The 25,722-nt window shown below is 53.5% G+C and overlaps 1 protein-coding gene across 1 annotated transcript in view; it reads right to left on the bottom strand.

Moving 5' to 3' along the window:
• Nucleotides 1-25,722, bottom strand: part of Ankrd44 (ankyrin repeat domain 44) — a 269,913-nt gene that overhangs the window by 165,490 nt on the left and 78,701 nt on the right. Inside the window, exon 2 of the mRNA XM_023712328.1 lies at nt 12,475-12,558. Coding sequence (XP_023568096.1) covers nt 12,475-12,558 — 84 coding nt within the window. The remainder of the gene's footprint in view (nt 1-12,474; nt 12,559-25,722) is intronic.

Genomic DNA, 25,722 nt, shown 5'->3' with positions numbered 1-25,722 from the left:
TCATTCATACTTCTAGATTCTCTTGGTTCAACGCAAAGGAAGTCTGGGGCTACTGTCTATTTCTCCATAAGGAAGAATCTTTGGGAAGGTCATGATAGACTGTGTATTAACTATTGTTATTCTTTATTACTTTGTTAAGAAATTTTGTTTTATTTTTTTTCATAAAACAAACAAAAAAAGTGAGGCAGTCCTGCAACACACAGGTGTCCAACCGTGAGGGCCGGGGTGGCGGCCACCGCAGCCTCCTGCACTTGTGGGGCAGGGCCGGCACATGCCGCAGTGTCACTGACTGTGCAAACAGACCTGGGGGCAGGGACACGCGTGGGGTGAGGTGGCATGTGCAGCCCTTCCTAGTTTCTGCTGAATTTTCCTATGATCCTAAATATGCTTTTTAAAAATCAAGTCTATTCTAAAAATGAAGACCGACATAAAGTTATATTGAATCCGATTGAGAAATTACTATGGTTACCATTGCCAAGAGTGCTACTCTTGGAGCTTGAAGGGGGGAGGGGTGGAGAGCTCCCCAGCCCCAGCCCCGGCCCCAGCACCCTGTTCCCTCCTAGCCACACTGCCACTGAGCCCCGTGATTCGAGTTCCGGGTCCTGGCCACATGAGGCCACGTGGTAATCACATTTATTAATTCGTATTAAAAGAATCTGGTTTTGTATTGTTATGTGACTAAATTCCAACCTGATCTTTAAAAACAAGATATTTGGACTGGGTGTGGTGGTGTACACCTGTAATCCCGGCACTTGGGAGGCTGAGGCAGGAGGATCACCACAAGCTCACGGCCAACATAGAATACATAATGAGCTCAAGTCCAGCCGGAACTACATGTCAAGACCTTGTCTTAAAAAAACCAAAAAAATGAACAAATAAAGAAATAAGATATGCACAATACAGCCTCAAATGGATTTCCACATGCAAAATATAAAACCTGGTCAATTGTGTGATCTTTACAGAGAAATTCACTTTTAACCAAGGACTAGAGTCATTATTCAAAATTACGGGCGGTCAAATTCTTCTGAATACTTTCAGTTGCACTCACATTTATACTTGCAAAACACACAAAGCCTTTTCTAAATAAAGCTGTTCTCTAGCAAGTGAGCCTCTCGCAGAAGTTCCTAGAGTTTATTGAAATAGGCCCTCAAGATATGTGGGTGTAGGGGAGCCGGGGGGATGGCTCAGTAGAATAAGCGCTTGCCTGGCAAGTTCAAGGGCCTGAGTTCAATCCCCAGTTCCTCCAAAAATAAATAAATAAAAATTAAAAAAATAAAGGAAGGCTTCCTTTAACATAGGCGCCACTGGTACTCTCTGCCTGGATGTGGCATCAAGGAGCCATACTACAGCCGAGGCAGGTTCCCTGACATCGAGAAGCGTATCAAAAGCCAACATTCAGCCCCACTTAGGGCTCCTCGGCATATGCATGCCTCAGTTTCCTCGGCTTGAGAGAAAAGCCATGCAGTGGTCTCATATGGGAGGTCGACATGCTGAGACACATTGCTCTGAGGAAATTCTGTTTTTAGGGTCTTAGGAAAAATAATCACAATTTCTTGAAAAAGAATTTCGTAATTAAATGTATTCAATGGTGCTGAGAAAAATTCACCCTAAAATAAAATGAATTTTATTTTTATAAAGTACAGATAAACATCCTTAGTCACCTTTCTCATCCATTTTTAAGTGTATAAATTGATAAGCCTTCAAATTTTTAAACTATAGTAAAACACACACAACATAAAATTTCCCATCTTAATCATTTTCATTTTTAGGGCTGGCATGGTTGTTCCCATGGGGGATGCACAGAGTCCCATGAAGGGAACAGGGGCCCTGGTTGGAAGCCTTCCTCAAGAACGGTGAGTGACGAGACAGTCTCGACAGGATGATGTCCAACAGGAAGCCCGAGAGCCATGAGGAGAAAACATGAGTGAAAACTGTGTGAGAGAAAGCAGGTCACAGAGCCCTGAAACTGCGAGGGGCTCAGGTCTCCCGCCCAGCAACATGGCACGGGCATGCCAAATAAAGACAAAGAGAGAAAGCCCTGCAGGGCAGAGCTCCGGACGGCGGGGTTCTCTGAGGAGCAAAAGGCCAAGAGTCCAAAAGCTCGTGGCTTTTTTTGGTATCAACCAGGGAGGTGGGCAGGGGTCGCAGCAGAGTGCAAGGGAAGAGAAGCTTCGCAGGCATTGGCTCCAAGGAGCAACAGAAATTCCGTACCAGGCACGAAGACCTCCAATTAGTAATACAGTAGACAGCGTGGCGCGCAAGGCTGGGGCCTTACTGGCCAGAAATTATAATTCTTCTTAAGTCTCAGGACCTCAGCTGAGATGTAATCTCATGTTCAGCCCTGGAATCTCACAGGTTCCTGCTGAAGTCCCCATTCCAGCCATCAGCAAAGGGGACAATTCTGACCCTCGTGCTGCAATGAGACGATTGGCATCTTGGCAGGACTTGATCACACGCTGTTAACCAGTTAATGCACCGTGTTTCCATAGAGCCAGCTCTGCATATCTCAGTGAGCAGGGCTGAAGTGGCAGTTAGTTAGATGAGGCAAGCAGCTTCACCTCTCAGGAAAGCACAACAGAAGAGCATTGGTCGACCTTTGGAGATATTTAAAGATATTTGTCTACCTTTAAAGATATTCTCACTAATGACTGTTCAGGGCTCAAGAGATAGCTGACAGCCTGCACACAAGCAGATAAAACCAGCATACATGGCTGGGGAGATAGCTCAGTGATCCAAGTGCCTGCCTGGCAAGTGCGAGGACCCGAGCGCAATCCCTAGTGCCACATGCCGTGCTGGCTCCAGAGCCCCGAGTGCACCATGCCCACCACAAAACCAAACACGGTGGCACATGCCTGTAATCTCAGCACTGGGGAGGTTGATACGGGCAGGTCACTACAAATCTGAACTGTGCAGTGAGACCCTACATTCAATTAAATTAAAAAAAAAGAGTACAGGAAAACAAGGATGGAGAGGAGACAGGCAGAAAGTAAGTGATGGGTCAGGAGGCCTGGAGGGGACTAACCCTGTCACATGTCCCCAGCCCATTCAAGGCCCACAGGCATACAGTGCAGGGTGACAGACATCAAGCCGAGTCCCTGTGTAGGTCAGGTGGTGGAAGAGGCTTCAGGGGCCGTTTACACAGACATGTGTGACAGGTAATAAAGGTAGGCTTGCTTGAGAGAAGACCTCTACCTCCACAAGTTTTACATAGCTTTTTGGAAGTAAATGTGGCAAGGTGTTACTATTTATTTAGTTCCAAGGGTAGGCTCAACATTGTTTTATGAACATTTGAAGTTGTATAATAACAAAAGATTAAGACTAAAAAGCCCACTTCCATCAACTGCTGAAAGACTAGGAGGTAGAAGACAGACATTCCCAGGTCCCTTCAAAGGGGGGTCTGGAGCCTGAGGTACAGATTCCATTTTATTAGGGACCTTGAACATTTTGGGATGCACTCAAAATCAGCCAGTAAGGGACCTGGCGTGTGTGTGTGTGTGTGTGTGTGTGTGTGTGTGTGTGTGTGTGTGTTTATTTGTCTGCATATTTTGCTTATCTTCTTACATTCCTGTCTGTCTGTCTGTCTGTCTGTCTATCTGTTTATCCAGCCAGCCAGCCAGCCAGCCAGCCAGCCATCCACTCATCAGTCCAGAGCCACTCATCTACCTGTGCCATCTGATCTCATCATTGACTGGACTGACACTCCTGACTGGACACGGGCACCATCCTGCACAGTGGGTTAACCCACAGGCTCCCAGTGCAGATGCTGCTAGCAGGAGGGGCTCAGGGTAGCCAGGCCGCTGGGGTGTACCTCTGGGCTCTCTTTCTCTCTCCCTCTCTCCTTCCCTCCCTCCCTCCCTCCCTCCCCCTCCCTGTTCCCCCTCCCTCCCCCTCCCTGTGTGCCCTCCCTCCCCCTCCCTGTGCTCACTCCCTCCCTCCCTCCCTCCCCCTCCCTGTACTCCCTCCCTCCCTCTCCCTGTGCCCTCCTTCCCTCCCCCTCCCTGTGCTCTCACCCTGGCCACCATGAATTGAGCAGCTGTGCTCCCTGACACCCTTCTGCCATGATGGTCCTGCCCTGGAGCAGCTGACTATGCCCTGAAACACAAGCCCAAATAGGCCTCTCCTCCTCCCCTCTGTGGGTGTCACATTATCCTGTCTCTCTGACCCGAAAGCCAGCTGATACACTAGTGCATTACCTACCCATCCACCCACCATGGACCCATCTGTCTGTCAATCCATGCAACCTCTGCTTCTCAAATAAAACACCCAGCTGTCTGCACATAGGCGTCCCTAGATGAAAGGGACAGGTCAGGAGGCAGAAGCCCATCCAGCCTGTGCAGCAGGCACGCAGGCAAGCCAAGTGTAGACACAAAGTGACCCCACACAGAGCGTGTTGGCAGCTGCCAGGACTCCAAGCCGGAGGGCAGGCCCAGGGAGCGTGAGAGCGGCCGGTCATCTCACGCCACCATGTTACCCTTCGTGGTCCTTCCCCCAAAGAAAGGGATGCGGTGCCTCAGCCATGATCCCTTCTCACAGGCCTGGCAAAGAGGGAAAAGTTCAGATACGTGGTTTCTTCAGATCTTTGGAGATCACACAAAGTGACTGCCCGAGCAGATAAGCAGTGTCCAGGCACCAGTGCCAGTGGGTGTCTAAAAGAGGTGTTTAATACTTCCTGAATGAATGAATGAATGCACACTGGCGATCGCATGACATAAGTGACTTCTGTACTTGGAGCAACTTCTGCTCATGTAAAGCTGTCCATCAGGGGTGCGTCCCACCATGGATACTGCTAGCTTGCCTCAGCACTTTTTTCTTTCCTAAGAGAAACTCTGATTTTCTGCTTAGTATGCAACTACGGGAGAGGGTTCTAGACAATATATAAGCAGTTGTCCTTAGTGGCCGTCTCCTTGGAGAAAGGGAGTACATCTTTCATCTGCCTTGCCCCCTGCTACTTACTTGAATTTGGACATGACAGCTGGAGTGCAAATGGCCACTGTGGGCCTCGATGGGAAGCCACTGGAGACAGCAGCAGCAAAGGAAGTGGAGGCTGGGTCACGACACCGGGGAATGTCACCCTAGTTCCGGCCAGCCCAATTCTGGACTGCTGTACAGAGGAAATAAACTTCTATTTTACACAAAACTATTAAGTTCTAGAAAAATAAATTATTTGTAGAAAAACTGCTATTTTGCTCTTTTCGTCATTTTCGGTCCAATTCACCAATTCTGATCCTACCTGATGTGTGGCTGTCACCCATCTCCCTGGGCGCAGTCATACGGAAGCTGAGCGCTGTGCCCTGTCCAGGACCAGGCCTGACCACAGCCCCGTGCTCTCCTGCTCACCGGCCGGGGCATCCTGCTGGCCCGATCACAGGCAGGACAGGGGCTGGGCTGGGAAGGACTTGGCTCCAGCACTGGCGGGGACAGGAAGGCCAAGAGGATCCAGAAGGGGACAAGAGGCCAGGAGGAAGTGCCCTGGCGCCGGAGTGACCCTGGCCACTGCCCCAGACCCCGGGCATGCTGGACTGTCCCTACAGTGCTGCGAGCGCCCAGGCAGAGGCTTGCCCGTAGGTGCCTAGCTGGCTAAATGGCAGAGGTCTGGTGTTAAAACTTCTTTAAGAGCCAGAGTCACAATCCCCTAATACCAATAACACACCCATAGACCTACACCAGGAGGATCCCCTGCTGCCATATTTCCTCATTTTTGCTGAAGCAGGGGGCCCTTGGGCAAACCACATGCAATAGCTATGCCTTACACCTTTTAATTTTTTTTTTGTTGTTGTTGTTGTCTTTTTGAGACAGAGTCTCACTGTGCAGTTTGGGCTGACCTTGAACTCATCATGTAGCCCAAAGTGGCCTCAGACTTGCAGTGATCCTCCTGCCTCAGCCTCCTACATGCTAGAATCACAGGGGTGTGCCACCACCCCTGGCCAGTCATAATCTTTAGGAATAATCTGGGTACGTGGTTATCTTTGCCCTATTCGGGTCCAAAATACAAGGGTGGCCACCTTTCCACAAAACCTAAAATTTCTTCTGATTGAAAGCATATTCTCAGACAATCCGCTTGGGACCCCTCCTGTCTCAGAAGCTAGCCCTAGTCCCCATTCCCTGCTCCTATTCGCCAATAAATATTCCTACTCTTAAATAAACAAATAAAGGTATGTTCTCACTGTAAAAATAAATCGGACAATTAAGGGTCTGGAGACGTCTATTTCATTTCCACCCTGGTCAAAACCAAAACCCGTCTCATCCTTGCGGATGATAATGGGATGCAGCTTGGACACTGAAATTCCAAGACACTGATGCCCCCCCTCCAGCCTCCACTACCTCACGCACGTCCACTGCGCTCTGTGCCGCCAAAGAGGGGCCCAGACCACCACTACACCCCCTTCCCAAGCAGGAGGCCGGACACGAAGACACGACCTCCACAGAGACGGTGGCTCGGGCCATGTGCCAAGAGACGGGGCGGCCACAGAGCTGGTGACAGCGGGTGACAAGTGTCTAGCCACTGCAAGACAATCTACACTCAGCAGACAACGATGAGGTCCCTTCCAGAGCCACACGCTGAACACGAACCCCTGGAAGGCTAGCTCGCTGGCTTTTGTGTGTGCGTTTTACGTCAGTTTACTTGTTTTTGCCATTTATAAGCATAATACATGATCGGTGCAAAAGACAACTAATAGTACGTGGAGAACGTCAAGAGCTGGGCGTTGCGGCGCATGCTTTAGCTCCAGCGCTTGGTGAGGCTGAAGCAGCAGGACCCCAAGTGTGAACCCAGGCTGGGTACCCTACTGACTGGGAGAGGCCCTGTCTCAGAATAACAACTGGAAGCCCAGGAGGCAGCTCAGAGCGACAGCCCAGCGCCGCGCCCAGTGCTTGTACCTCTGAGGTCTCACATCACTCTGCCAAGTCCCCCAACCCAACCGGCTGGCACCAGCTCAGTGGCAACGAGTCTGTAGATTAATTTCAAGCAACTGGTGCCTTATATGTGTGTTCTTTCATCTAAACATAATGCGCCTCTCTCGTCCACACTTAATCCACCTCCCAAAGTTAATGCAGAGTCACACCCTTGATGTTCCTACTCTTAGGCCGGTTACAAAGTACATTTCTTAATGAGGAGGAAGAGGCTGAGTTGGCTTGCAGCTGGGAAGGTTCAATCCATGGCTTTTTTTTTTTTTTTTTTTTTTTTTGCAATGCCAGGGGCCAAACTCAGAACTTTGCACTTATCTCTGCCACTGAGCTACCTCCCCAGCCCTGTGACACCTCTTCACTGCCGGATACTTGGCTCTGGGCTACGGTGAAGTCTCAAGGTGGATCGCAGACCAGTGCCCACGTCCCGGCGCTCTGGTACCTGGGATGACCCCAGAGCCCCAGTGCCCCAGCTCTCCTTAGGGTGCTACAGACCAGATGTCACTGTTACATCTGTCCCCCTGGGAGGTTGCTCTCCATACCTGCACCCAGAGCTGGGGGCGTCGGCTGCCAAGGAGACCCTGAGGACTGACGGTGGCCAGACCTACTCTGTGAGTCCTAGGCGGCTGCAAAGCCTGCCTGGAGCCACCTGCAGTGTCTGAATCTTCCTTCCAGGACACAGGTCACAGCTGTGGGCCACAGCCCCGCCCCCAGCCAGGCCCATGGAGGGCAGGACACAGACAGCGCAGCTGGCACCTGTGCTGGGGCCAGAGCAGCATCCCAGGATGGCGAACGGGACCTTCTGATCTTGGGGAACACACATGCCTCGGGACTCCCCCACTCCAGGCTCCTGAGGCCCCACGTGTTGGTGAGGCTGAAACCGCCTGCTCAGTGTCTCCTCTTCTCATCCTTGGCTAGGACAACAGTGGCCCGGCTGGATCAAGCCCATGAGCTGTTTTCTTTGGCCCTAACAGTGTTTTCTTTTTTTAAAAAAAAAAAAAATTGTTTTTGGAACTAACATTTACCAGTTTAGAGATTTCCTGTATTTGCTCTTAGAAATGCGGGACCACGCCACTCCTGCCTTCCTGCCTGGGCCTGACAGAGTGAGTGATAGCACATGCTGGTGACAGGTGCTCCTGTCTATGGCCCTGAGCTGGCATCTGGCCAGCAGCAGCCTTCCCCCAGGGACACCCATGCGTACTGCAGCCAAACACCTCAGGTCTGCATCCCAGGGTGGAAACCCTTAAAGGAAAGAATAAAAGCAAATCAAAGCCCTGAAGCCTCAGCTGCAGAGTGCATTTCTCACGCTGGAGGGAACCCAGCGTGACAGACAGAGGAGGGCCCAGAGATAATGCCAGACCGATCACTCTTTGAATACAGCTAGAAGGAGCCCTCGTGGGCGGATTCTTAAAACATACTCCGTTTTTGAAAGAAATACTTCAACACCCCAACACATACACACACACACACACACACACACACACACACACACATACACACACACCCTCACACTACAAGCTTATGATTGTTGCCTCCTTTCTTTAGAAAACGCCCTCTTCCTACAGTGTCAGGGTTGTTCCCCCTACTTGACTCTTGGGCCAACTAATTCCCGCAGCAGTAAGGTCTCCTGCTCTTGGTGACTGCAAGCTCTTTGATGACAGCAGCGTAGTTCCCACCCCATATTCATCCCAGCATATCCACAGATGTCCCCTCCTGACCTGGAACTGGGGCGGGCTGACAATAAGGCGCACACGCAGGGTCAAGAGCCACGAGAGCCTGTCATCGGCACTACCGCTTGGCACAAAGGAGATGGGGTACAGTCATCAGCTTGGGAACAGCTCAACTGCAAAAACTTTTCAAGCTATTGAGACAATAGAACGGAGCTCACTGGGTACGAGAGGGTACCACAGGACCACGGTAGGCATGTACGCTCTGCGGAGTCACTGTTGCAGCCCCGCACTAGAATAATGAGCATGCGTGCTTCTGCCAGGAACGGTTTTTCAAAAGAAACAAACTCCACAGGTCCGCAGCCTTGGGCCCACCTGTCCGAGCCGCTGACTTTCACAGTGGGAGGAGCCACCAAGCATCACCAGGCCTGGGCCCAGTGGAGCCCCCGATATGGGCCAACTCGGGCTCCGCAGCAGCGCTGCCCCGGAAGGAGCTCTCATCTCCAAGACTCGAGGGAAAAGTGCCAGGAGTCAGCAGTGCCACGCAAGGGCACAGGACGAGGACAGGCCCCCGGCCTCATTCAGATCGAGGTCTGGGGAGCTCGGCACCCGCAGTCACGGCATTGCTCCTTACACAGCACTGCTGGCTACGGCTCGTGACCACTCAGCTGGGAATCTTGCCCTCCGTCACTCGTGGCCTGCTGCAGCCAGGCCAGTGGTGGCAGCTCACCCACCTCGGGACACCTCACCCGTCCCGTCCAGGCTCTGCGGCCACACCGTCCTCGGGCCCGGCGCCTGCCCATCTCCGACGGGCTGGTGCTGATCTGTCCCTGCCCTGCTTCATGCGGCGTGGCAGACCATGCTCTGGACAGTGTGTGGACATAACAGAGGCCTTCTCTGAGCTCGGGGCTGGGCTCCCGGAGTCTGCATCCTGCTATTGTCACACTCGCAGTTCAGATGCCGTGTGGAGCTCAGATGCCGCCTCAAGCTCATTGAATGGAGGCCTCTAAATTCTTTCTGGTTCTCAGCGACATCTGGTTCAATTTAAATTGCACTTTGCTCACCGCCATTTCAGGCCAGTGACTACTCCAGCCGTGGAGACCCCACCGGGAGGTAGAGCTCCCCCGGGCCCCACAGGGCTCTCCGCAGTCCTTCACACACAGAGAAGTAAAACAGTGTCACTGCACGGAGACTGAGCACGAGGGCACGGTGGTCAGACCCTGTCCTCCCTCTCAGACTGAAGACACACATGATACCTGCAGACCAGCCAAAAGCCACTGGGAAGCAAGAAGAGCCAGAGTCGAAAGCAGAGAGGGTTCCTCTGGCCAGTGGGGGAGGTATGGAGAAGACTGCAGAAGAAAGACAGGAGGGTACACGAGGGGCAGGCGGGCTACACTTCTCCATCAGAGTGCAGAGGAAAGCTCAGTGGGGAACCACAAACCCCAGCAGGCTACGTGGCCAGGTTTTGTGGACAAGAGTTCACGCACACTGTTAGTGAGCAAGCAAGTCTGGGAACATGGAGATGCCCAGCTGGAGGACGGCTTTGCAGGTCAGGATCAGTCCTCGGAGCAACGTACACCAAGGAACACAGGGACAGCAAAACCCACAGAGAGGCAGAAGAAAAGGGAAGGGGGAAACCCAGGCTGCAGGGGAGAAGAAAGCAGTTATGGTGGTACAGGTGGCTCGGTGTGGGCCACAGGCTCAGCATGCACAGGGCCCTGGGCTCGGCCCACGTTCCAAGTCACAAAACACTGTACTTGGTGGCCAACTGGGGTAGAGAAGGAAGCAAAGGGCGAGGAGGGGATAAGACAAACACCATCTCCAAGGGAGACACGGCACTCTCCCTGGACTCGGGAGGCTGGCGGGGAGCAGCCTCTCCTCTCCGAGCTCCAGGCTCTGGGGTGCAGGCGCACAGCCCACACTGGTGGGAAGTCATCTACGCTGTCTGTCCCAGCTCTCCCCTCTGGCTGGCTGCACCATGGGCGGCCCCTACAGTGGCCTCGGAAGCACTCTCCTGGGTGGGGCCCACCTCCAAGCAGCTACCCAGAAAGCTGGACATCGTGGGTTAAGGGTCCGGCGGGCACAGGTGGCTCCGCGAGTCACGGCAGCTAGGCTACCTCCCAAGTTCAGCTCCCTTGCCTCTGCCTTCCAGCGCCACTGGTTGGTGCCCACGAAAAAGCAAAGGCCATTTGGAGGCCAGGACAGCTCTTCCTCGCGTGCGGTAGGACAGCATCCCCACTGCTCACGGTCCTGGGGAAGGTGCAACCTGAGGCTTGTCCGGACATGGCCCACCCCCACCACACTGAGGTGTCAGGAGTATGGACAGCGGGCGCAAGCCAGCCTCTCCTGGGAAGCACAGGGCACTGCCACCTGCAGGCGTGGACACGCCCTGCTGCGTCTCAGCTCCATCCCCACCTGCCTCTGAGCTGAGCTTCCCTCGCAAAAGTGGCCCAAAATATTGTCCGTGGTGCCAGCTGGGAAAAGCTTCCCAATGCCTCGCCAGGAAGCCAGGGCACCTGCCCTGCCACCCCAGGAGGGAACCTGGCTCCTGAGTAGGGCGGGGCCAGCCGCCTGGGACACTGCTCCAGGTGAAGGCATGTGTGGCACTTCCTGAGGCCTCTGCCAAGCTCTGCGTGCGCTGGACAGAGAATCCCTCTCCTGTGGATGGAGCATGCGAATAATCCGGCTGCACCGAGCAGCTTCTGAGCCCACCGTAGGAAGCTATCAGGAAGGCAGCTACAGACCACCCCCTTCCTTATGCTGGCTGGTGTGTGTGTGCGTGTGTGTGGGTGCAGAGCTTCCACTTGCAGCAGTTCTTAACCTTGGGGGAGGGGTGTCAGAGACTAACATTCCATGAATCGCTGTCACAGGATACAACACCCGGGCCAGGCTGCCTGCCCAGCACCCGTGGGGCTTACCGTCCCCAAGGGCAGAACCGGCAAACCTGCCCGCAAAGGCCAAGAGGAGACGCATGCCACCATGAGGGCCGTCGGCCGTCCCTGTCACCGTGGCCTCTCGGTGGGGCAGCCGGGGTCCCAAGCCGGCTGCAGGCGCTACGTGGTCAGCACAGCTGCGGGCCAGCAAGCCTGTACTTATGGGTACTGGCATTTGAATCGCTTACTATTTTCATGTGTCACAATAGTTCTTCTCTCATCTTTTTTTTTTTTTTCTTTTTTTAACCATTTAAAAAATAACCACGCACTGTGACAGTGATGGAGACTGGACATGGTGGCAGATCACTATGAGTCCAATCTAGTAGGGAGACCCTGAACACCCTGTAGACCCTTCCCTAAAAATACACTAATAATAAAATAATAATAATAATAAATAAATAAAAATAAAAAATAACCATGCCAGTTGCAGCCAGGTGACAAAGGCCAAAGTGCCAAGCCTGACTGCAGGGCTGTCATCCCCTGGGAGAAGACAACACTGCCCCCAGGCTCATGGGCTTCTAAGGAGACCTGGCACCCGCTTCTGTGGCAAGTGCCCACAACAAGCCATGTCATGCCCGCAGTCCCAGGACCACTGCTGCCCGGCAGAAGTCACAGGCTGGCTCGGGCCCCACTATAGTGTGGCAGACAGCTCAAAATATCAATTCTGCACACCACTGTTCTTACAATACAGCCATCGACGCAGCCACGTCAGGCCACTGCTTCTTATTCAAAGGCATGGCTAGAGAGGCCTATCTACCGCTACGCGACAAGGTGGTTGCTATTCCTCCCGTAAGTGTGCTTCACTACACCGATTCCCCGTCTAGCCACCCTCCCTACTTTACTGCAGACTTAGAAACACTGCTCTTGGAAGTGTGCGGCGCTTCCAGGATTTACTAAGGGGTTGAGGGCAGCGAGGGGGAGACCTTGGCCTCAGGCACAGCGGCTAAGGCCCACAGCCGCACTCCCCTTACCAGTGCGTTCACATCTTCCGTTTTGTGGATAAGCACCCGGATCTCCTCGGGATCGCCACTAAAGATGGCCTGGACCAGTGGTGGCTGCAAACACAAAGAAGGGACATTGAGCATGGTAGTAACGCGTGTGACTGCATCCATAGGCTGACAGCGAGGCTGTGCGGTGGCAGACTGGCCCACATGTGGTACCCACGGGGGAGATGCACACAGGGAGACAACCAGCCAGTGAGGCGATAGCCACTCGAACATGGGCTGCTCAACACTGTCCATGGCCAGCCCTCTAATCCCCATCACTGAAATGAGCAAATGTCCTTTGTACAGCTACCCCATTATGGCTGGATTCGTGCCCCCAAATTAATAGCTAAATCATGTCCCTAAAGTGATCCTATTTGAGACAGCCTTTGAGGACATAGACAAAGTCAAGTGAGGTCAAAGGTGCAGCCCCAGTCTGGGAACCCAGTGCCCTAGAAGCACTCACTCTCAGGGGGCACGGAGAGGACCTGTCCTGGTGGACTCAGAGGAGGTGGCCCACCACAAGCCAGGCCCCGGGCTTCACCCAAGACCAGCCCGATGGTGCTCTGGGAAAATAAATGTCTGTCACTCATACCAACAGACTCTGGTCTTTTGTCAGGGCAGATTGAAGAGTCAAAGGTCCCATCCTTCCCAACCCTGACCCAGGGCTGGAACCTGGACCCAGACCTCACCCTTGTTTGGCAAGCACTCTCCCACCAAGCTAGAGTTTGGGTCTTTTTCTAAAAGTTCCTTTTGAGACAGGATCTTGCTACGTCACCCAGACTGGCCTTGGATCTCTGACCCCCCCAGCCTCAGCATCCGAGTAGCTGGGATCACAAGTGCGCACTGCCGCACCTGTTTCTTAGTGGCCTTAAAGAGCTCCATCGCCAGCGGGTATTAATGGCCATGCTTGGCCCCCAGGTGACTCTTTGGCCGTGTTTTGGAAAGCCTTGAAATCTTTCCAAAATGCTTCCCCCAGCTTTCACCAACCTGCGCTGCTCCAAATGTGATTACGTCGGCTGCTGGTCTCGTTCACATGGGAAGATGTGGGCTCAGGAGTAAACGGACTGTGAGCGCTCACTGAACCCAAGATAGCAAAGGAGACTCTAGGGCACGATAGTAGGAACAGCAAGTCAGGGGGCCTCAGTAGCAGGAGCCGGCCCAGCAGGCTGGAAGGTGGGCAGAGATGTATCCGGGACAGTGCAAGGAAGAAGTGGTGACCAAATGCCTTCGCAGGTTGGAAAGGAAAGGCGTTCAGACACAGGAAGCGGAGGTGTGGGTGTGCAGAGAGGGGCTGGCATCAGCCCGGTGACGAGTATGGAGCAAAAGTAGAAAAGAGGAGGTGGGAGTGGTGCCGGGCTCACCCACCTCAGCAAGGCGCCCCTTTCCGGCCAGCACCCCCGCTGCCCAAGGCACTGGGCCCATTCCCCACAGCAATCCCGTAAGTGCCCGTAGTGGGAATGTTATTGGGATCAAGTGAGCTAATACGTGGGAAAACTTTCCGCAAGCAGCAACTGTCCACAGTTCATGAGCATTTGTATGAAGGAATGTTCAGCCCCCAATATGGGCTATCTGACTATTTTCCCCCAAGCTTCAAAATCAAATTGCACACACACTTACACATACATGAATGCACTGGCAGCTTTTGGAAACATGTTAGTCTAGTAGGCCCATTTGTCTCATCGTAAGTCACCCAGAATGCCCAGGGCTCAGGGTCTGGATCTTCGACTGGCCACCACCTACTTCTGTCAGGGGCAAGGCGCAGGCCCGGCCCAGGGTGGGTCATCACACCAGCAGGCAACCTCATCCCACTTGCTGGGTCCTTGTCCCCCTTATATCCCCCTTATAAACCATCTCCTGACCCCTCCACCCTCCCAGGGCCTCTCTCCTTTGAAGGGGCTCATTCCTCGTGTGGGGAGCACTCAGACACTGCAAGCGTCCCTGCAGAAATCTCGAGTGTCTGTTCCCACCTTCCAGGACTTTGTCTGTGGCCTTCCCTTCACAGAAGCTTCCAGTCAGTGGCTAGATGGACTCTCTGCTTTGTTCCCAAGATGCTCTGCTCCCTCCACTTTGCCAGTGCAGGGACCCTTTCTCCAACCGCAACACAAAGCGAAAGAGATATCCTGGAAAGAACCCAAGGTTTCTCCTAGCCAAGTCTTACTTGATGGCCCTGCCCAGAGATGAGGAGACCTAACGCCTCTGCACTGCTGGTGGAACTCGGTACTCAGAGTCCTGAGCACACTAAAACTAGGAATTCCATTGGACCCAGCTGCCTCCCTTCTAGGGCTCTTCCTGAAAGAGTGAAAGGCATCTTACTACAGCGACCCATATGCACGCATGCTTGTAGCAGGCCTACTCATAATACCTAAATCTTGGAGGCAGCCTCTCAGCCCACCAGCAGATGGATACATGAGCAAAGTTTGGCATTTACCCACCAAGGAGCACCACTGTGCTGTAAAGAAGGCTCTAGGAAGATCTGAACAGGCTTATGGATGCACAGTCTACACAAGGAGTGTGATCCTCATGTACCGAAAACGAGCTAACAGATAAAAATTGAAAAAAAGAACAAAGACAAGGAGATGCTTCTGTGTCCTGCGATGACCCCCAGCAGAGTCCTGCTTGTGCTCCTAATTCTTGGCCAGCATGCATGTGCGTGTACTCTTGACCTTTGAACCTAAAGAGAAAAGCAACAAACACCAACAGTGTTTGGGTGACCCCTAGACAGGGCCCGGCAGGGTTTCGCGCTCAGCTGGTGGCTGAACAGGGAGCCGCTGAGGCACACACCCACCCTGCCCTGGGCATCATCACAGCCAGGGGGCACAGGGGCTGCACGTGAGGAACGCAGATGCCACCTGTCGAGCCTGTTGGGTCCCCAGGCCTGACCCAAAAAGCTGGATGCTCCCAGGGGATCGCACAGAGTGGAACCAGCCCCCCGGACAGGGAGGGAGTCCAGTGGGTGCTCCTGGCCACCCGTGCCCTGTCCTGCCAGAGGCACAGCGTTCCCAGCACCCACTGGTGGGAATCAGACCTGCTACACAGCTCCTGCTGTGCCCACGCCGTGCACACGCTGGACACCACAGACCCACGCTTGGGCAGGCGCACACAGCGCCGTGCAGTGTCATATGCAGACCCCACTTCCCACAGGAGGGGTGGCTCCAGGCCAGTGGGCCCTGTGGCCACCACATGGTGGTCTCCACCACGGTGTGCCGTGGCACTGTGCGCCACACAATTTCACAGCTGCACACTCTGGAGGATGAAGGTGTGTGGTGCCTCGATTCAATTCTTCAACCAAGTTACCATGATTTTTGAGCAAGTAGCTTATTTTTGTTGATATTCTAGGTGTTTCTTTTTTCTTTTTCTCTACACTCCCCAATAAACATACCACAGGGCACTTTGACAGTCCCCTGACATTGGGATTTGAATCCTGCTGCTTTACTTTCTCCCCAGGAAAGCACTTAACCTGAAAATAACTATGTGGGAAGAGATGCCCCGCAGTGCTCTGGCACCTCGCTCCTCGGCCTTTGGGGAGATCAGTGCAGCTGCTGACGTGAGCTTGTGAACGATCTGGAGAAGGGGGCATCTGCTTATGACAGTCTCGCTCTCGGGTCCCAAGGACCACGAATTTGGCAACCACTGGTGGCTTTGCCTTGACCTTGATGAGGCTTGGAAGCAGAGCCTCCCCCAAGAGTCCTGTGGCTCGGGGTGCCAGGTCCTGGGTCAGGTGTCAGTGAGTGCCACTCAGCTACAGCCCAAAGGGCCAGAGGTTTAGCTCCGCGGCACAGCGCCTGGCCTGCCTGGCAAGCGTGAGGTCCTGTGAATTGTACGAGCGCCACAGAGCCCTGGGCTGTCCCCCTCCACCCAGCAGGGATGTGAACGGTCCTTCTGTCTGGTGTACCACAGTGTCTACACTACCTGCCCAAAAGTCATGGAGTGCTCTCTCAGCATCAGGTCGACTGTCCTAATGGCGTGTATTATAATTATCGTATCTTCTCATCAGCCCTTGCTAATCTCTCGTGGCACCTAACTTATGGGCTAAAGGTCATGGTATGTTTGTGTGTGCAGGAGAGAACAGGATGCCAACGCACGGGCCGTGGTGCTCATGTGACTGTGGGCATCTGCCCCTCCTCACACTTTAGCATGAGCCCATTCAATATGGGACGCCTCTCATGGCACAAACCACAAAGCTCAGGAAGAAAAATCACAACTCGGCTCAAAACTAGGAGAAAGGTAGCAGCCCTGCCAGCTGCAGGTGCTCAGGGCCTGGGAGCATTGCCAGCCAGGGACTTCTGCACACTCAGCAGCTCGGGAGCAGCGGACGTCGGCACAGGCTCCGGACGGTATAGAGGGCAGCTGGGGATGCCTGCTCCGAATACTTGTGGTGCACACGGGATTCCCTCAGCGGGCCTTGCCCTGCCTGGCCCTTCGCCAACGCCAGCCCCTCACAGCCTTCCCAAGGTATAGAAAGCCATCCTGTGTCACTAGGCTTGGCCACACGTGGCCACCAGGAAGGTGCCTGGAATTAGACCCTCAGTAAGTCCCACAGCTGATTCGCCAGCCCTGCAGATGAAATCTGAGCCACAGAAAGCCACTGGCTACCCATAACCCTCCCCGCGCAACAGTTCTCTTTTTTATTTTCCCTCCCCAAACAAACCAGAAAAATGCTTGATTTCCAAAGCAGAGACATTAAGTCACATACACAGATGTGAGCCATAACTTCACGCTTTGACTTCGATGCAGACGTTGAGCTCCACTAGGGGGTGCAAGAGGGTAACTGTTACCTGGGAGAAGGACTCAGGCTGGGTGCCTAAATAAGGATTTTCATCTCATCAAGACAAACCCTGAAGTTCCCAGGACAGTCCCTAATAAAAATAAAATACACCATGTCCATGCCTAAAAAATAAAAATGAAAAATGACATTCCTAGGGCCCTGAGAGCCCAGGGGTTTAGGAAAGCTAATTAAACCCCAAGTGATGAAGTATCACTTTTCATCATTTATGAAACATGATCCATTATTCCCTCAATTCCACTAAAAATACTCTACTGGAGGTGTCAGACAGGCTACCAATTTAAAAATGAAGCCCAGCAAGGGTTCTACAGAGAAAGCCCGGCTAGGTTAGAGGCCCATTCCAGCCTGAAGTGAGACCACCTTCCCACCACCATTCCCCACAAATCCCCACCAAAACCAGCAATTTAATTCAGTTTTTTTTTGTTTTGGGGGCAGGCTCTCACTACATAGCTCAAGCTGGCCTCGAACTTGCAGCAATCCTCCTGCCTCAGCCTCCCAAGTGCTGGGATTACAGGCTCGCTCCACCACAGCCGGCACCTGCTTTGGTTTCTGCTAACACCACTGTCCAACACAGTGGACCCTCTGTCAGAGCTGTGTGTTCCTTCCTAGCAAACAGGCTGTGTGAGAGGAGCAGAGACAGAGGCTGCCGTGAGGTCAAGAACACCCAGTGGCAGGCAGCACAGGAAGCATCCATCCAGAGGGCGCACTCCAAATTCCTGGTATGTGGCTTACCGTTTTCTGATCACACTGGGCAGGTAAACTCTCCAAAGCTGAAGGAAAATATCTTGCATTCTAATCGGAGTGGACGCTGGGAAGCTATCGATAGCCAAAGGGAAGGGAGCTGCGGCTCCTCCAGTGTCCACGCTTGCTAGCTCTGCATGCAGTGTCACTAGAGCAAGAAGTTCTTAGCAGCCAATTGCTGACTCAGCAGTCACCCAGCCACACAAAGCCAGCAGCTTGTATGAACAAGCTCAAACACTTCATTAGGCAACAACTGGTTTTTATGTGAGGCACTGTTTGCATTTTTGCAAAAGGATAATAAAAATTTCTCTGCGTCACTAGATTTAGTGGACAAAGCTTGGTGGCTGTACTCCTGTAGGTCTGGCTATGTGCTTGCCGGACAGAGAGCAAGCACTCTTCACAGAGAGAGAAGTTCGCTCCATCACAGAAAGATAACGATGATCATAAAATTAAGGCCTGCTTCCCTGAAGCACCACGCAAAGAATTCGAAGGACTGGTAAGACCACTAGGTAGCTTCTGAGTGACGCTGTCCCTAAACATGAGGTAAATCAGGAAGTGCTCAGTCAGAAAATGCAGAGGTTCACTTCTCACCTGCCCCTCTCCCGATGAAAGCAATGCAGCGGTTAAGTGGGGACCCACGACGAAGACCCAGTTTGGGGCCCACACAGCCTGCCCTCTGAGCTGGTGCTGTTTCTCTGCTCTCAGGGGACACCCAGCACGTCAGCTACTGCAGTTACTCACAGGACATGAGCCAAAAAACAAGTAATGCAACTGTGGGATCGGCGTCATGGAAACCCCAGAGGCAGCGAGGTATTCTGGCCTGCGCCCCGCCCTCCCTGTCGGGAGAGCCAAGCTCAAACATCGGACTGACCTGGGATCCAGCTCCGTCACAATTTCCTCATCTACAGCATGGGGCCATGACAGTCATTTCGCAAGGACCAACCCAGGTACTAGAGGGCCTGTGGGCAGTGCACTCAGGAAACAGCGACTGCTGTTGCTGAGGCCACAGCTCAGCCTTCACGGATGAGAGCGTTTACATCCATCCTACTAAGATGATAACGAAGGATCTTTAAAGACTTCCTTTAAAATTGCAGAGCAAAGGCCGAGGAGTTAGCTTGACGGCATAAGGGCCTGTGTGGCAAGCGCAAGGTCCTGCGTTCGATCCCCAGTACCCCCAAAAATTACAGAGCAAAAAAAGCCATATTGGGAGTATGATCTATAGCACCCCTGTAAAGGAGAAGGGCCCACCACGCTGACAGAACGCTACAGGAAGGGGACTGAAGAGCACACGGAGCCTGCCTCAGCGCTGTGACCCTGGGCAGCTTCCGCACCTTCTCTGCACTCCGAAGTCCAGTTGGGAAACCACATAACAACTCCGTGACATGACACATCATCTCCCCCGGGCTGCCCAAAGTGTGTCACCTGCTGGTGCTCGCTGCTGGAACGTAGGACTGCGATCTGCTAGTCCAGATGCCTTCACGCACCTGGCAGCACTGATCTGCCTCAGGGAAGGTCGAGCTAGAGTCTCCTGCAGGAAAAAGGACACACCTCGGACTGCGACAGTAGGCGAAATAACTTAGGCGCATTTACACACTGTGTGCTTCAACTTGTAGGAGAAAACCCACGTATAAATAAAGAGCAAGCAACAGGGAGAAAGGTCTTTCCTAAGAGGGGGAGGTGGCTGGGGGAAGTGCGGGAAGGAAAAGAAATTGAGACGTGTGGTGTTGTGCACCAGCTCGCCGCGAGGAAGATGAACGTCACATACTGCACATGGGGACTGATAAAAACGAGCATGCTGCCTAGGAGATAGCTCAGCAGCTTAAACGCCTGCCTAGTAAGTGCAAGGGCCTGAGTTCAATGCTCAGTACAAAAACAAACAAAAAAAAAAAACCAACAACAAAAACGAAGAAACAAAAAAGTGTCCCAAACATGTGTGACTATCCCTTTCTTTCCCCGTCTCATGGTGGTCACAAAGGAAATAAATCCGTCCCTGACACTGTGAGGATGTCAACTGCTTTGTCTGTTCACAGCAAAACTGAGACTGGAACTCTGTTTCCCGGATTGCCCGTTCTGTACTTTTTCTCGAGTGCCACGCTTATCACAGGATGTAACGTGCCTGATTAACAATCCTGCCTCTGCAGCTCCCTGGGGGGTCACGCTCTGCTCCTTGCCCGAGCCAGATAAGGCTGTGGGATCCGCAGAGCGCGCTCCTCCGCAGGGACACCGCATGCGCGTGCACATGCTTCCGGATATCCTGACTCGACAAAACAGCTGACAAAAAGACAAAAGTCACCAAAAGTCCGACAGCAAGGAGAGCAGCCTCGTGCAGTGGGTGAGCGTGCTGGTGCTCTCACAAAGGTGCAGACGCAGGCGCTGAGCTCCGCCGATGAGGCCGCGGCCCCTCCGGAGGAGACCGGGAGGAGGCAGCGCGGCGAGCCTGCGGGAGGGAGGCCGTCCGCAGAAGGAGCCTAACCTGACCGAGAGCCTCCTCTCTGGCCCCGGCGCCCACGCGGGCGGGGAGGGCTGGGGTCGGGCAGGGAGCAGTCGTCCGGCCTCGGAGGGAACCGCAGGCGCTGCCACAGGCCGGGCCGAGTGCCTCCACGTGTCCCCGGGCTCCTGGCCACCTGCCTGCCTCGGGACACTGCCGCCCCGGGGAGGCGGGGGCGCCCCGGCTGCCACCGCTGGGCTCCTTCTGCATGGACGCTCTGCGGGTGGGATCCCGCGCCGACTCACCTTGCCGTCACTTGATCGCTGAATGTGAGCCATTAACCTTTCGAAGCCAGCCCCCCCCCCCAAGCAGCGCAGCAAAGCGCGCGAGGCCGGCGCCTTGGTGGAGCCCGCCTTCCTCCTCCGAGTCCGGCCAACGCCGCTGGCCTCCCTTCCCTCTGTCGGTTTCAAATCTAGACCTCAGCGAAATTCACTACCTGGTGCTAAGCAGGCAGAGTGCAAAGAGAGCTAACGTAAGCAGGGCGCGGCGGGCGGGCGCAGGAGGCTGATTCATGCAGAGTTCCTAAATCAGCACGAGTTCAGTGAAACACGCTGTATCCTTCTCATTTTGCAAAGTTGCCCGGAGGCTTTGTTTCCTGTCTTCTGGTTCACTGCCTTCTTTCACAACTGCACCTTACGGCACGCTCAATTGTGTGGCTTCAACTACAAGAAGGGATTTAGTAATGTTGATCTATATAAGCCATTTTAATATTGCTAGCAGGGGAAAAAAAAATCAATGGCCGGAAGTCACCTTTCATGCTTGGAGGTGTATTTAGTATAACTTCTTTGTCTCTTCAAATACAGAAAGTAGCTTTTAGCTACTGTAAAACATGACTTCTCATCAATATCTAATGTACATATCTTTTATTATAAAAAGGACAATAATCCAAAGCATGCATGAAAAATATGTCAGAAGTTGACCTGTTACTACAGTACAACCCTCTGGTTGCGTCAGTCACAAACTTTGAACATGTTTTTTTCAGAAACTGGAAGAATTAAAAGCAATTCAAATGTCCTTTGAGAATAACCAGCTTGACATGATAGTGCATGCCTGTAATTCCAGCCACTCAGGAGGCTGAGGCAGGAAGATCATAAGTTTAAGGCCTGCATGCCAGCTAGTGAGCAACTTAGGGTCCCCTGGTTTAAGCTCTAGTACCAGGGCGGGGTGGAGGACAAGACCAACCTGTCCCGATATGAGATACTCATTGCCAGTTTCCGGCTATTGTGAAGAGGCTGGATGACTGTATCTGAGGACCGCGGGTGAGTTCAGGCACATTAAGGAGTTCGTGATTCAAGCAGACACCACAGTGAGTTTCCCTGACCTCTGCTGGAACCTGCGCTGCACCGGAAGCCACTTTTTACACAGCTGCTCTTCCCATCTCCTCAGCCCTGTCCTTCCTGTGGCTTTGTCTTTGAATCCCACATGCCATGCCTACGAAGGGGACAGGGACAGGCACAGGCACAAAACTGAGTCGCCTCCTCACTGTGGCTGTCCCAACTGCTGTCCGCTGGTGGCTGTGAGCTGCCCGGGACCTGACTGGCCTCTACAGCATGGGAGCATGGGGCAAGCGAGGCTGCCGGAGGCGCCCGCAAGGCGTCTTCAGTCCCCAGAGCGCGCCAGGGCATCCAGGACTGATGTGAGGAGGAAATGACCTCGGCAGGGAGAGAAAGGAGCCCGGGAGGCGGAGAAATGTCTGATAATATGAAATAGGAAATCTGACCCAAAGGACAGTCCTCCTGGGGCCTCCTGCAGAGACAGCAACACACCCATGTCGCCTTTTATTGCTCTACCAGTGCAGCAAGCGACAAAAGATCTGTTTTCTCAAAATTAGTCTTGTACATCCCCAATAACCACATTCAATGGAATCCAACAAAGATTTATTAAGCATAAGAAATGTACCGAGTGGGTTGCGTGTCGTGGGACTCGCCTGTAATCTTGGCGCTCAGGAGGCTGAGGCAAGAGAATTGTGATGAGCTTGAGGCCAGCCGGGGCTACATGGGAATGGCCAGCTTCAACCACATAGCGAGACCTTGACTCAAAAACAAACCAATAAGTTACCAGGAGGTGATAGGAGGTGTACAAGTGTCCACGGCGGAGGTGCCAGGCAAAATCTATGGTACACCGAGGGACGGTGGTCTCCTGCGTCCCCCTGAAGGACACAGCCTTTGAAGTAGATCCTGTGGTTCAGAAAGGATTTACAGGATGTGACAGGGTGAGTGGAAGTCACAGAGACGAGAGCGGAGGACATTTTGCTGGGGTGGAGCAGGAGCGGCTTGGAGAAGGCCGAGAAGCACACAGGGCCCTATCATGGCGGCTCTGCGTGCCGGCTGGAGCCCCTTCCACAGAGGTGGGAGCCAAGGAGGCCACGAGCAGGGGTGAGTCAGGGCTCACTGGGCGTGTGCCTGCAATCCCAATACCCCGCAGGCTGAGGCAGAAGAATCTCTGCAAGTCTGAGTCCAGGCTGGGCTACAAAGTGCGCTCAAGGCCAGCCTGAAATGCACAGTGAGACCCTGTCTCAAAAAAAAAAACCTCCCTCTGGAACTGGACAGGGCCAGAAGGCCTGTGGACGGGCTTGGGTGTGGGGAGCAGATCCAAAGGGCAGAGGGACTGTGCCCCAGAGGGCAGCCCGGGCCAGCCCAGGGCAGCTGCCTGGACTGTTGCTGGCTTCCTGTGCAGGGTGCAGGGCTCAGGGCTCCTGCTGCCACCCGCTCCTCGGCACAGTCCTGGAAGGAAGCTCTGCAATGGGGCGCTCAGGCGCGCTGCAAGCCCCCACCCCCTGTGAGCTCTGCTCTGCTCTGCTCTGGGACCGGAAGCCACACTCTGCAGCCAGCCACATCCTGGTTTGTACCCCGCTGCTTCTCTCCAACCCACCGCACACCGCACACCACACCGGGGCTCTGGCCGCCACCTCCCAGCTCAGCTCACCCTCTTGTCAGCCGAGGAAACAGGAACCAGCGCACGCCCTTGCTTCTGCATCTTTATTCTCCAGGTCTGGGACTTCAAAACAAAACTCACTTTTTTTAAACATGCAAAGTTTCAAAACTAGGACGAAGTGTGAGGGGAAAGGGGCTTTCGAAGACAGCAAATCCCCACACGTGTTCTCTTGGGCCTGTGCTCACCAGCTTTGAATCTTAGTGTTTTCCTGTTGCAACAGTAAGGAGACTCATTGGAGGTGATTCCCTAGCCTTCCCCAGCGCCCACGCTGGCAGGCTGGGCATGCGTCCTGCCCAGCTCCTGCTGTGCAAAAATAGCGACCCATGAAGTTATCCTTGTCTCTTCACCGAGAGGGGATTTTACTACTTCCCTCTCTTGCCCTTTGTCAGAATAATAATGCACTGAGGACGCGCCTGGCTCGCCTACGGCATCTGTGTCCCTTCTCCGGCCACCTAGCATTCCATAACGTGGAATAATGCAAACAAACTTCTCCCACAACCTCTTCTGGACACACATGGCACAAAGAAAGGCCACTAGGGCTGAAGACATTTTCTGAGTACCTATGTCCTGCTATTTTTAGGAAAGAAATCTATGACAGGGTCCCCTTCCTTGGAGTGCCAGCTACAGGTGGGGAAATGGGCCCAATCCACACAGAACAATGGGCCACAGGCATCCTGGGCCAAGCCAGCAGACTCTGAGCAGCTGCATGGGGCCAAGCTTCCCTTCTGCACAGCGACAGGTGGGAGACAGTGCAGAGGGTCGCCTTGGCCAGAGGGTCCCACGACCTTTCTGAGTCAGATGGGGGGCGAGATACACACTGTGATACCGTGGTGGGTACATGCAACAGGGAGGACCAGAGCATTGCGCTCTGGATGGCAAGTGTGCTGGGCTCACACATCCTCGGGCAGTGACAGTAAGCAGTCCCTCTGCCAAGTCCCTGGGTTTCCAAACACCTGTCACCCCGCCCAGCCTCTTAAAGACATAGAACATTCCTCAGCTTAGCAGCTGCAAAGCTCTGCATTAGCAGCAACTTAAAATGCACCCCCTCTGGCCAGCATAAGCTTGAAAGTGCCCCCCGTCTCTTCCTCCTGTCCCTGCCTGCCTCAGCCCAGCCACTGCCAGAGCGCGCGCACACACACACACACACACACACCCTTGTCACGTGCCCTTCGAACAATAGCAGCCGTGTAAGGTGTTCCTGTACATCTGGAAAACACCACAAACATCCTGGGCCAAAGCAGCGCTACAGCATAGGTGACTGGGGCTAACCCGAAGACCGACTTCTCTGGATGCCACTTCGGTAAAATGCATCCAGGGGCAATGCTGCCATGTTGGCCTTTCACTCTAAGCTGTGACACTATGTCTGCATCCAGTCCAAGTTCATTTAAATGCAAAACAAATTCAGGAATATGTTTTAAGTTGCTCCTGTTTGGGAGAAATAGAATTTGAGAGCTCAGTGTATGTACCAGGTAAATATCATGCCTTGATACTACATATCTGTATCTTTAGAGGGGACTGTGACAAATGCAATAGACGCCAGTGAATTAATGTGCTTTTTATCTCAAGACTGAGGGGCGCCGAGGAGAAATCCGTGAATGTCTCCATTACCTCTCCAGCTCTAAAATTAGCTTCCACCATGTTTCCTAAACATTAGGAAAACAAGATTCCCTCCCGGATGGCAGGGTGCATGCCAAGTTTGAAGCCATAATTCTGACAATCACACTGCAGCAAACAAGGACTTGTACTGAGAACAAGTGAGCTAAACTAAAACCCAATCTTCTGCATGTATCTACTTCTCAGTAAAAACAAAAGTGCCCCCGAGCCCTGCTGCACGAGGCCAAGGCAAATGCGGCGAAGTCTGAGACAGCCCTAGGCAGCCCTAGACTTCCTGTGACCCCACCAACCACAGAAGAGGTTGGCACACCTCCTGGTGAGCCCACCGCCTTCTCACCCCACACCTCTGATGTGCTGTGCAGACTCAGGGGCGCCTCTGCCAGGGAAATCTAGCTTCAGGAGTCTGCACTCCACGCCTAACATCAAAGTTCTGCGCAATGCTCCATGGCTGGAAATCCATGCTGCAAGCCAGGCACTTGGGGTCCTGGTCCCACTGCTCTGCCCAAGAGGGTGGTTGGCTGCCCTTCCTGGAACCCAGGGACAGGACAAGGCTTGGCCAAGGGCAGCAACCCTGTGTGCTGTGAGTGCCTGCCTGGACGAGTCACAGCCTGCCCTGTCCCTTGCAGCACTCTGAGGACATCTGGCATTCCGAGACATTCTGCCTCCTTAGTCA

Source organism: Octodon degus, unplaced genomic scaffold, assembly GCF_000260255.1.
Source record: "Octodon degus isolate 3935 unplaced genomic scaffold, OctDeg1.0 scaffold00025, whole genome shotgun sequence".
NCBI lineage: Eukaryota > Metazoa > Chordata > Mammalia > Rodentia > Octodontidae > Octodon > Octodon degus.
Note: the sequence above shows the minus strand (reverse complement) of the source record. Positions and strands in the feature narration are given on the sequence as shown.